Below are 12,571 nucleotides of genomic sequence, written 5' to 3'. Positions count from 1 at the left end.
ACCCCAGCTCATCCACCTACCTCACTGAAGTTCACTCTGTTCTGCTGGGCTTGCAAAATACCAGGTGTATCCGGCATAATGTGGACACTGGTTTTGTCTTTCTCCCAGGCTTCTGTGTATGCTCGCTGAAAAAAAGGAGAACAGTGTCAAGTAAGGTCATGCAAGAGCCAGGCAACAAACTCCAAGAGCAAACAAGCCCAACACACTGAAGCAAGGGGCCTCTACGTTGCACTGACTCAGGAACACCTTTTCTTGATCCACAACTTTCTAACACTTCACCATTTTCTTTTCCACACTGCACCCAATCTCTGTTCCAGACACACTCAATACAATTTGATCTAGACAAGGAATACAGATCCCTGATGCAAGAGGATGCAACATCCCCCTTGTAAATCCCAGGCCCTGTAAGCAGAGAGCCCAGCATCCTCAGAAAGGAAGACGCTCCTTTCCAACTGGCTGCACACACAGGGAAATCTCACCTGGTTCATAATTTCTGAGTTGTGCTTTGCCAGAACCATGGGCATCGAGTCAGGAATGCTTGTGAATCCGATGGTGTCCGGGTGCTGCCGATACTTCTTGTCGCTCAGGATCTGGCTCGCCCTCTTGTTCTTCTCATCGTCCAGAGAACCAGCTGGGGACCAGCCGATGCCCCTCAGCCACTGAAGGTCGGACCTGTACACGTTCTGAAAGGACACGAAGGACACAAAACAGCTCAGCAACCTCCTTGCTCCACACAACCACTCCTCCTACCAAGGGAAGCTCTAATGACCAAAACAGATTCGCCTGTGTCAACCGGCCAGCCATCAGTGAAGAGATTTCCTGTTACGCTCAGTTCCCCCACTACCTGGTTCCCCACACCTCAACCAGTATCAGCAGGCAACAAGCAACCCACAAGCCCTCCCCAACCACCCACTTAGTCTTCCTGAGACAGACCTGCCCCATTTGGCTACTTCCAGCTGCCAGACCCATGGCAGCAGCTTATACCTCTTCACCTACTGCTCTAATACCATTCACCACTGCACACATGGCTGGCCTTTGTCAGTTCTTGGTCCTCCAAAATAAAATATTTGACTCTGTTGCCCTTCCCCTGTCATCCAAAACTCCAGCCCCCTGCAGCAACCCTCCCCACAAATTGATCAGGGCAAGACAGGACTCTTCTGTGACCATCAGGCAAGGCCACTCACAAACTTCATCCTTATCCAGTCACAACATCAACTCCCACCAAGACAACAGAGCCACAACACAGGCTCACAGAATCAGCCCAGACTTCTGCTCCACACCAGCACCTTCTCCAACAAAGGAACAGAACATAAGACACTCATCTGCTTTTCACACACACACAAAAGAATTACTTACGTCACTCTGCAGGTCGTACACTTTCCTGGCCTGTACAACATCATTCTGGTCTGGCAGACAGGTCCAGCGGTGCAGAGGGTGCTTGTAATCAATGTCACTGACCAGCTCCTGACATTTCTTGGCCAACACAATGCCCAGCATGTCCACGGGGCTACTGAAGTGTGTCTTGGTCTTCTCAAAGGCTTTCTTGTACTCCCTGTCACTCTGGATCTTGGCCACGTGCATCGACCACACCATCTTCGGATCATCCTCTATGTTACGGGCCCCGATGTGGTGGCCAAGCTGCTTGCGATAGCCTTCTTTGTATTTGTACTGCGGAGTTACAGAACCTCAGTGAGTTTTTGACTAGCTCTTATCTTACCCAACACTATTCTCTAGCAGTGCCTGTGAATAAACACTTTGCTAATGAAACCCATTAAGATCACCTCATGAAGAGGTGTCTACACGCAGCACAGTCCTGCTGTGGCCTCCGCTTCCATCCCAACTTCACCTACACTGGGCTGTAGAAGCGACATGGGGCCCAGATGGCAGCTCCGGCCAAGCTGGCTGGGGAAGCAGGAGTGATGCACGGCAGCAGACACGGATCCCGCACAGCCTGAGCATCCCCAGGAGGGGACAGCTCAACACCTGAGACACAAAACTCACAGAAAACCACCAGACGGCTCCAGCAGACAACCGGGCCTCATCCTGCACAGCCGTGTCTGCGCTCACCCACACAGCCCAAGCAGCTGACACACTGCACTGCTCCAGCCTCTCCTGCACAGTGTCAGGGGCCTTATTCTCCAGTCCCGTGTGTGTCCTCAGCTGCAGGTCTGCATACACTAAGCTTGGGAAGTGACAAGGGGCAAAATGACACTTTTTCAGCAATGTGAATATTGAGAGTTGATGGTGAAATTTAGACACTAAGAAACAAAGGAAACTTTATGACTGCTGTCTGCTGCAGGCCACCCCATCAAGAAGAGGAGGTTGAGGAAGAGTTTTCTCTTCAACTGCAGGAAGAATCATACTTGCAGGCTCTGATCCTGAAAGGGGCCTTCAGCCACCCAGACATCTCCTGGAAAAGTGGCACAGCAAACTGCAAGCAGTCCAGGAAACTCCTGGAATGTGTTGCGGATAACTTCCTAGTAGAGGTGACAGAGAGCCTGAGCAGAGGAGAGGCACCGTTGGACCTGCTGCTCACTAATGAGCAAGAACTTATCGAAAAGGTCAAGAGTGCGTGTAACCCTGGCTGCAGCAATCATGCTCTGGTACAATTCTCAATCTTGAGGCGCACAGGACTGGGAAAAAGCAGGGTCAGCACCCTAAACTTCAGAAAAGCAAACTATCCGCTGGTTAGGGCGCTAGTGAGCGGGATCCTTTGGGAAGCTGCCCACAGAGATAAAGGAGCAAAGAAGAGCTGGGAGGTGCGTAAAGACATTATTTAAGGTGCAAGAGCTCTCAATCCCAACATGTAGAAAATCTAGCAGGGAGGCAGAAGCTCAGCTTGGCTAAGTCAAGACCTCTTAGCCAAACTAAAACGCAAAACCAAAATGCATAGGCAGTGGAGGCAGGGATACACATCCTGGGGAGATTATAGGGATATGGTCCAGGAGTGGAGGCAAGAGATCAGGAAAGCCAAGGCACAGCTGGAGCTGAACTTTGTTAGGGATGTAAAAAATAATGAGGAGGGTTTCTTCAGGTACACAGGACAATAAAGGAAGATGAAAGAAACTGTACCACCCCGATGAGCAAAGTGGGAGACCTGGCTACAGCTGACACAGAGAAGGCTGAGGTACTCAACAATATTATTTGCTCAGTCTTCATCAGCAAGTCCTCTAACCACACTGCCCAATTCACTGAACACAAAGGCAGGGACTGGAGAATCAAGTACTGCCCATTGTAGGAGGAGATCAGGTTCAACACCATCTAAGGAACCTGAATGTGCACAAGTCCATGAAACTTAATGAGACACATCCAAGAGTACTGAGAGAACTGGCAGATGAAGTTGCTAAGCCACTGTCCATCATATTTGAAAAGTCATGGAAGACTGGTGAAGTTCCCAGTGACTGGAAAAGGGGAAACATAACCTCAATTTTTAAAGAGGGAAAAAGGAAGATCTGGGGAACTACAGGCTGGTCAGTCTCACCCCTGTGCCTGGCAAGATCATGGAGCAGATCTTCCTGGAAACTATGCTAAGGCACATGGAAAACAGAGAGGGGTTTGGTGACAGTCAGCAAGGCTTCATTAAGGACAAGTCATGCCTGACTACTTCGGTGACTTTCTATGACAGGGTTACAGCTTTGGTGGATAAGGGAAGAGTGACTGACATCATCTACCTGGACTTGTGCAAAGCATCTGACACTGTCTCAAACAACATCCTTGTCTCTAAAATGGTGAGAAATGGATTTGATGGGGAGTTGAATCAGTGGATAAGGAATTGGTTGGATGGTTACACTCAAAGAGTTGCGGTCAACGGTTTGATGTCCAGCTAGAGACCAGTAGTGAGTGGAGTCCCTCAGGAGTCGGTACTGGGATCAGTATTATGTGACATCTTTGTTAGGGACATGGCCAGTGGGACTGAGAACATCCTAAGCAAGGTTGTGGACGACACCAGGCTGAGTGTTGTGGTCGACACACTGGAGGGAAAGGATGTCATCTAGAGGGACCCTGACAGGCTAACAAGGTGGGCCTATGTGAAGGTCATGAAGTTCAACAAGGCCAAGTGCAAGGTCTGGCATCTGGGTCGAAGCAATCTCAAACGTGGACACAGGCTGGGTGATTAGTGGATTGAGAGCAGCCCTGAGGAGAAGAACCTGCGAGTACTGGTGGATGAGGAACTGAATATGAGCCCACAATGTGCACTCACAGTGCAGAAGGAGAAACACATCCTGGGCTGCAGCAAAAGCAGCGTGGTCAGCAGGTCAAGGGAGTAGATTTTCCCCCTCCAGTTCTGGGACTCCCAGTGTAAGAAAGACATGGACCCGCTGGAGAGGGCCCAGAGGAGGACATGAAGATGACTGGGGGATGAAGCACCTCCCCTATGAGGACAGGATGAGACAGTTGGGGTTGTTGAGCCTAGAGAAGAAAAGGCTCCAGGGAGACCCTACAGCAGCCAACCAGTACCTAAAAAGGGCCTAGAGGAAAGATGAGGAGGGAGTGTAGGAGGAGGTATAATGGTTTTGAACTGAAAGACGTTAGATAATTAGATTAGAAATAAGGAAGAAATACTTTACTGTGAGGGTGGTAAAGCACTGGAACAAGCTGCTCGGGTAAATTCTGGGTGACCCCAAACAGAAGTGTTCAAGGCCAGGCTGGACAGGGATTTGAGTAACCTGGTCTAGTGGAAGGTGTCCCTGCCTATGGCAGAGGGGTGGAACGAGATGATGTTTGGGGTATCTTCCAACACAAACAATTCTGTGATTTTATTTTTCCCGTACATCTTTCTGAACTGTCAAGGAAGAATAAGAAGAGTGTACCACCAAGGGTTCCTCCATACTTACATCACTCGCAATGTCTCTGGAAGCTTTAGCAGACTTGATGGGAATGGCATCTGCCCGCATGTCGTAGCCCTTCTTCTTCTCTTCCTCCATCGCAAGCTTGTACAGTTTCTGAAAGAAAAACAAGCGTTCCCCTTCAGCAACACTTTCGCCCAGGACACAGCAGCAGCCAGGGATGGACACTTCACCCCAGCTCAACCACCTACCTCACTGAAGTTCACTCTGTTCTGCTGGGCTTGCAAAATACCAGGCGTATCTGGCATAATGTGGATACTGGTTTTGTCTTTCTCCCAGGCTTCTGTGTATGCTCGCTGAAAATAGGAGAACAGTGTCAAATAAGGTCATGCAAGTGCCAGGCAACAAACTCCAAGAGTAAACAAGCCCAACAAACCAAAGCAAGGGGCCTCTACGTTGCACTGACTCAGGAATATCTTTTCTTGATCCACTCTTTTCTTTTCCACACTGCACCCAATCACTGCTCCAGACACACTCAATACAATTTGATCTAGACAAGGAACACAGATCCCTGATGCAAGAGGATGCAACATCCCCCTTACAAATCCCAGGCCCTGCAAGCAGAGAGCCCAGCATCCTCAGAAAGGAAGACGCTCCTTTCCAACTGGCTGCACACACAGGGAAATCTCACCTGGTTCATAATTTCCGAGTTGTGCTTTGCCAGAACCATGGGCATCGAGTCAGGAATGCTTGTGAATCCGATGGTGTCCGGGTGCTGCCGATACTTCTTGTCGCTCAGGATCTGGCTCGCCCTCTTGTTCTTCTCATCGTCCAGAGAACCAGCTGGGGACCAGCCGATGCCCCTCAGCCACTGAAGGTCGGACCTGTACACGTTCTGAAAGGACACAAAACAGCTCAGCAACCTCCTTGCTCCACACAACCACTCCCCCTACCAAGGGAAGCTCTGATGACCAAACCACATTCCCCTGCGTCAACCAGCCAGCCACCAGTAAAGAGATTCCTGTTACGCTCAGTTCCCCCAAAACCTGGCTCCCCACACCTCAACCAGCACCAGCAGGTGACAAGCAACCCACAAGCCCTCCCCAACCATCCACTTAGTCTTCTTGGGACAGACCTGCCCCATTTATCTACTTCCAGCTGCCAGACCCACGGTAGCAGCTTATACCTCTTCACCTACTGCTCTAATACCATTCACCACTGCACACATGGCTGGCCTTTGTCAGTTCTTGGTCCTCCAGAATAAAATATTTGACTCTGTTGCCCTTCCCCTGTCATCCAAAACTCCAGCCCCCTGCAGCAACCCTCCCCACAAATTGATCAGGGCAAGACAGGACTCTTCTGTGACCATCAGGCAAGGCCACTCACAAACTTCATCCCTATCCAGTCACAACATCAACTCTAACCAAGACAACAGAGCCACAACACAGGCTCACAGAATCAGCCCAGACTTCTGCTCTCCACTAGCACCTTCTCCAACAAAGGAACAGAACACAAGCCTCACTTCTGCTTTTCACACACACACACACAAAAGAATTACTCACGTCACTCTGCAGGTCGTACACTTTCCTGGCCTGTACAATATCGTTCTGGTCCGGCAGACAGGTCCAGCGGTGCAGAGGATGCTTGTAATCAACGTCACTGACCAGCTCTTGACATTTCTTGGCCAACACAATGCCCAGCATGTCCACGGGGCTACTGAAGTGTGTCTTGGTCTTCTCAAAGGCTTTCTTGTACTCCCTGTCACTCTGGATCTTGGCCACGTGCATCGACCACACCATCTTCGGATCATCCTCTATGTTACGGGCCCCGATGTGGTGGCCAAGCTGCTTGCGATAGCCTTCCTTGTATTTGTACTGTGGGGTTAAAGAATCTCAGTAAGATTTTGACCAGCTCTTCTCCCACCCAACACTATTCTCTAGCAGTGCCTGTGAACAAACACTTTGCTAAAGGAGCCTGGCAAGATCACCTCATGAAGAGGCGTCTACACACAGCACATCCCTGCTGTCTCCTGCGCTTCCATCCCAATTCCACCTACACTAGGCTGTAGAAGCCACATGGAGGCCCAGCTGGCTGCTCCAGGACAGCTGCTGGGGAACTGATCCCCTTCTAGAAGGAGTACAGACATGAACTGCAGAAGCTCGCATGACAAAGAAAATTCAACTGCTGGAGTGCTGAGCCGTGAAAAGATACTCTGGGGCACAGTCATGACTGGTCTACAGTGACTGGACCTGCCAGAGACCACACAGAAATGAGAAATGTCCGATCATAACACAAAACTTGGTTTGAGTTTTCTTTTCTCATGTCCAGCTCTGCTGTGCAGCTGCAACACCAGTGATGTGCAGACCGGCAGCACTGAGGGCAGCACAACACCTCCAGAGTCCAGTCTGATGCACAACGTGATGCTGCCACAAGCCCAGGAGGACACTGCTTTGGATTGTATCCATCAACCAGCTTCTACAGTTATTGTCTATACACCATCTACAAACTCCCTCACAACACCCAACTCCCATAACATGCAGGGACAGCTACAGGCAGACCTGAAAGAGCCAACATGTTTCTGGACTAGCAGAACGGCTATGACAGGCAAGAAATGTGTTCATCTCTCCTCTATTCATTTAAGGCTGCAAACACTGGGCTTCAACTATAAGCACCTGGAAACCATCCAACACTGTTTATCACCAAGGACTCCTCCATACTTACATCACTCGCAATGTCTCTGGAAGCTTTAGCAGACTTGATGGGAATGGCATCTGCCCGCATGTCGTAGCCCTTCTTCTTCTCTTCCTCCATCGCAAGTTTGTACAGTTTCTGAAAGAGAAACAAGCACTCCCCTTCAGCAACACTTTCGCCCAGGACACAGCAGCAGCCAGGGGTGGACACTTCACCCCAGCTCAACCACCTACCTCACTGAAGTTCACTCTGTTCTGCTGGGCTTGCAAAATACCAGGTGTATCTGGCATAATGTGGACACTGGTTTTGTCTTTCTCCCAGGCTTCTGTGTACGCTCGCTGAAAAAAAGGAGAACAGTGTCAAATAAGGTCACGCAAGAGCCAGGCAACAAACTCCAAGAGCAGACAAGCCCAACACACTGAAGCAAGGGGCCTCTACGTTGCACTGACTCAGGAATATCTTTTCCTGATCCACAACTTTCTAACACTTCACCATTTTCTTTTCCACACTGCACCCAATCACTGCTCCAGACACACTCAATACAATTTGATCTAGACAAGGAACACAGATCCCTGATGCAAGAGGATGCAACATCCCCCTTGCAAATCCCAGGCCCTGCAAGCAGAGAGCCCAGCATCCTCAGAAAGGAAGGCGCTCCTTTCCAACTGGCTGCACACACAGGGAAATCTCACCTGGTTCATAATTTCCGAGTTGTGCTTTGCCAGAACCATGGGCATCGAGTCAGGAAGGCTCGTGAATCTGATGGTGTCCGGGTGCTGCCGATACTTCTTGTCGCTCAGGATCTGGCTCGCCCTCTTGTTCTTCTCATCGTCCAGAGAACCAGCTGGGGACCAGCCGATGCCCCTCAGCCACTGAAGGTCGGACCTGTACACATTCTGAAAGGACACGAAGGACACAAAACAGCTCAGCAACCTCCTTGCTCCACACAACCACTCCCCCTACCAAGGGAAGCTCTGATGACCAAAACAGATTCCTCTGCGTCAGCCGGCCAGCCAACACAAAGAAGATCCCTGTTATGCTCAGTTCTCCCAAAACCTGGCTCCCCACACCTCAACCAGTACCAGCACCACAAGCCCTCCCCATCCATCTGCTCAGTCTTCCCTGGACAGACCTGTCCCATTTGGCTATTTCCAGCTGGCAGACCCAGGGCAGGAGCTTGTACCTCATCACCTACTGCTCTCATACCATTCGCCACTGTACACATGGCTGGCCTTTGCCAGTCCTTGGTTCTCCAAAATAAAATATTGGACTCCATTCGAGTGGAGCATCTCCCTTATGAGGAAAGGCTGAGGGAGCTTGGTCTCTTTAGCTTGGAGGAGACTGAGGGGTGTCCTCATTCATGGTTATCAATATGGAAAGGGCTGAGTGTCAGGAGGATGGAGCCAGGCTCTTCTCAGTGACAACCAACGACAGGACAAGGGGCAATGGGTACAAACTGGAACACAAAAGGTTCTACTTAAATTTGAGAAGAAACAACTTCTCAGTGAGGGTAGTAGAGCCTGGCCCAAGCTGTCCAGGGAAGTTGTGGAGTCTCCTTCTGTGCAGACATTCAAACCCGCCTGGACACCTTCCTGTGTAACCTCAGATGAGTGTTCCTGCTCCGGGGGGGTGATTGCACTGGATAAGCTTTCCAGGTCCCTTCCAACCCCTGACATTCTGGGATTCTGTGATTGCCCTGCCACCCAGAACTCCAGCCACCTGCAGGAGCCCTGCCATCAGGTTGCCCAAGGGAAGACACGACTCTTCTGTGACTATCAAATATGACCTCCATGGAAACTTTATCACTGGCCATTCTGAACAAAATCTTAACAAAAAAAGCTGTCCTACTGTGCTGTCTCACGAACTGTAAAATGAGAAATGAAACTGTTTCATACAAGAAAGCTGAATTTGTAAATTTTGTTTCAGCTCAAATATAGGGCTAACAATTTTAAAATAAAGAGGGTTGATTTAGATTAGACATTAGGAACAAATTCATTATTGTGAGGGTGGTAAAACACTGGAACAAGTTGCCTAAGTATGCTGTGGCTGCTCCCTCCCTGGAAGTGTCCATGGCCAGGCGGGACACTGCTTTGAGCAACACGATCTAGTGGAAAGTGTCCATGCCCATGGCAGGGAGGTTGGAACTACATCATCTTTAAGGTCCCTTCCAAATCAAACCATTCTGTGATTCACCAACACAAAACAGCCACAACACAGGCTCACAGAATCAGCCCAGACTTCTGCTCCACACCAGCACCTTCTCCAACAAAGGAACAGAACACAAGCCTCACTTCTGCTTTTTCACACACACACAAAAGAATTACTTACGTCACTCTGCAGGTCGTACACTTTCCTGGCCTGTACAACATCGTTCTGGTCCGGCAGACAGGTCCAGCGGTGCAGAGGGTGCTTGTAATCAACGTCACTGACCAGCTCCTGACATTTCTTGGCCAACACAATGCCCAGCATGTCCACGGGGCTACTGAAGTGTGTCTTGGTCTTCTCAAAGGCTTTCTTGTACTCCCTGTCACTCTGGATCTTGGCCACGTGCATCGACCACACCATCTTCGGATCATCCTCTATGTTACGGGCCCCAATGTGGTGGCCAAGCTGCTTGCGATAGCCTTCTTTGTATTTGTACTGCGGGGATAAAAACATCAGTAAGATTTTGACCAGCTCTTCTCCCACCCAACACTATTCTCTAGCAGTGCCTGCAAACAATCACTTTGCTAATGGAGCCCAGCAAGATCACCTCATGAAGAGGTGTCTGCATGCAGCACATCCCTGCTGTGTCCTATACTTCCATCCCACCCCATTATACACCGGGCTGCAGAAGCCACGTGGAGGCTTAGGCAGCAGCTCCAGCCAAGCTGGCTGGGGAAGCAGGAGCGATGCACGGCAGCAGACAGGATCCCGCACAGCCTGAACATCCTCAGCAGCTGGGACACAAAACTCAGGGGAAACAACCAGATGGCTCCAGTAGGCATCTGGGCCTCATCCTGCACAGCTGTGTCTGCATTCACCCACACAGCCCAAGCAGCTGACACACTGCAGTGCTCCAACCTCTCCTGTACAGTGTCAAGGCTCTTATTCTACAGTCCGATGTGTGTCCTCAGTTGCAAGTCTACAGACACTAAGATTGGGTGGCAAAACTGGGGGCAAACGACATATTTGCCCTGCCTCTTACTGAAATGTCCAGTAGGAATGAGGAGAGATTGAACTGATATCCTTACAGCAGGGAACAGTCCTGAACTACAGAACCTCACGAGAAAGTAAATTCAGCTCCTAGAGTGCTGAGTCCTGAAAAGATATTCCACGGAACAGCCATGACTGGTCTACAGTGACCGGAGTTGCCCGAGTCCAGAGAAAAATGATAAATGCTCCAGTCAAAACACAAATCTCGGTTTGGGCTTTGTTTTCTCATGTCCAGCTCTGCTGTGCAGCTGCAACACCAGGGACGTGCAGACCGGCAGCACCGAGGGCAGCACAACACCTCCAGAGTCCAGTCTGATGCACAACGTGATGCTGCCACAAGCTCAGAAGGAAAGTTGCTTTGGATTGCGTCCATCACCCCGCTCCTACAGTTACTGTCTACAGACCATCTACAAACTCCCTCACAACACTCAACATTTATGACATGCAGGGACAGCTACAGGCAGACCCAAAAGAGCCAACATGTTTCTGGACTAGCAGGATGGTTATGACAGGTAGGAGCTCTGTTGTCCCCACTCATTTAAGGCTGTAAACCCTGGGCCTCAACTACAAGCACCTGGAAACCGTCCAACAGTGTTGGTCGCTAAGGGCTCCTCTCTACTTACATCACTCGCAATGTCTCTGGAAGCTTTAGCAGACTTGATGGGAATGGCATCTGCCCGCATGTCGTAGCCCTTCTTCTTCTCTTCCTCCATCGCAAGCTTGTACAGTTTCTGAAAGAAAAACAAGCGTTCCCCTCCAGCAACACTTCCGCCCAGGACACAGCAGCAGCCAGAGACGGACACTTCACCCCAGCTCAACCACCTACCTCACTGAAGTTCACTCTGTTCTGCTGGGCTTGCAAAATACCAGGTGTATCTGGCATAATGTGGATACTGGTTTTGTCTTTCTCCCAAGCTGCTGTGTATGCTCGCTGAAAAAAAGGAGAACAGCGTCAAACAGATGTCATACAAGCGCTAGGTAACAAACGCCAAGAGCAAACAAGCCCAACAAACTGAAGCAAGGGGCCTCTACGTTGCACTGACTCAGGAATATCTTTTCTTGATCCACAACTTTCTAACACTTCACCGTTTTCTTTTCCACACTGCACCCAATCACTGCTCCAGACACACTCAATACAATTTGATCTAAACAAGGAATACAGATCCCTGATGCAAGAGGATGCAACATCCCCCTTGCAAATCCCAGGCCCTGCAAGCAGAGAGCCCAGCATCCTCAGAAAGGAAGGCGCTCCTTTCCAACTGGCTGCACACACAGGGAAATCTCACCTGGTTCATAATTTCCGAGTTGTGCTTTGCCAGAACCATGGGCATCGAGTCAGGAAGGCTCGTGAACCTGATGGTGTCCGGGTGCTGCCGATACTTCTTGTCGCTCAGGATCTGGCTCGCCCTCTTGTTCTTCTCATCATCCAGAGAACCAGCTGGGGACCAGCCAATGCCCCTCAGCCACTGAAGGTCGGACCTGTACACGTTCTGAAAGGACACGAAGGACACAAAACAGCTCAGCAACCTCCTTGCTCCACACAACCACTCCCCCTACCAAGGGAAGCTCTGATGACCAAAACAGATTCCTCTGCGTCAACCAGCCAGCCATCAGTGAAGAGATTTCCTGTTACGCTCAGTTTCCCCAAAACCTGGCTCCCCACACCTCAACCAGCACCAGCAGGTGACAAGCAACCCACAAACTCTCTCCATCCATCTGCTCAGTCTTCCTGGAACAGACCTGCCCCATTTGGCTACTTCCAGCTGCCAGACCCATGGCAGCAGCTTATACCTCATCATCTAATGTTCTTCATACCATTCACCACTGCACACATGGCTGGCCTTTGTCAGTTCTTGGTCCTCCAAAGGGCCCTTCCCCTGTCATCCAGAACTCCAGCC

At 50.2% G+C, this 12,571-nt stretch overlaps 1 protein-coding gene across 30 annotated transcripts in view; it reads right to left on the bottom strand.

Moving 5' to 3' along the window:
* Positions 1 to 12,571, bottom strand: part of NEB (nebulin) — a 114,600-nt gene that overhangs the window by 67,460 nt on the left and 34,569 nt on the right. For 29 of the 30 annotated variants that reach the window (XM_065840548.2, XM_065840522.2, XM_065840524.2 and 26 more), the window contains exons 44-57: positions 11,960 to 12,163; positions 11,500 to 11,604; positions 11,297 to 11,404; positions 9,807 to 10,118; positions 8,171 to 8,374; positions 7,712 to 7,816; positions 7,509 to 7,616; positions 6,350 to 6,661; positions 5,479 to 5,682; positions 5,039 to 5,143; positions 4,836 to 4,943; positions 1,357 to 1,668; positions 480 to 683; positions 21 to 125 (exon numbers count right to left, since the gene is read on the bottom strand). In XM_065840548.2, coding sequence (XP_065696620.1) covers positions 21 to 125; positions 480 to 683; positions 1,357 to 1,668; positions 4,836 to 4,943; positions 5,039 to 5,143; positions 5,479 to 5,682; positions 6,350 to 6,661; positions 7,509 to 7,616; positions 7,712 to 7,816; positions 8,171 to 8,374; positions 9,807 to 10,118; positions 11,297 to 11,404; positions 11,500 to 11,604; positions 11,960 to 12,163 — 2,496 coding nt within the window. The remainder of the gene's footprint in view (positions 1 to 20; positions 126 to 479; positions 684 to 1,356; positions 1,669 to 4,835; positions 4,944 to 5,038; positions 5,144 to 5,478; positions 5,683 to 6,349; positions 6,662 to 7,508; positions 7,617 to 7,711; positions 7,817 to 8,170; positions 8,375 to 9,806; positions 10,119 to 11,296; positions 11,405 to 11,499; positions 11,605 to 11,959; positions 12,164 to 12,571) is intronic. The other variant, XM_071810669.1, reaches the window with a different exon arrangement.

This window comes from Patagioenas fasciata, chromosome 7 (assembly GCF_037038585.1).
Source record: "Patagioenas fasciata isolate bPatFas1 chromosome 7, bPatFas1.hap1, whole genome shotgun sequence".
Taxonomy (NCBI): domain Eukaryota; kingdom Metazoa; phylum Chordata; class Aves; order Columbiformes; family Columbidae; genus Patagioenas; species Patagioenas fasciata.
Note: the sequence above shows the minus strand (reverse complement) of the source record. Positions and strands in the feature narration are given on the sequence as shown.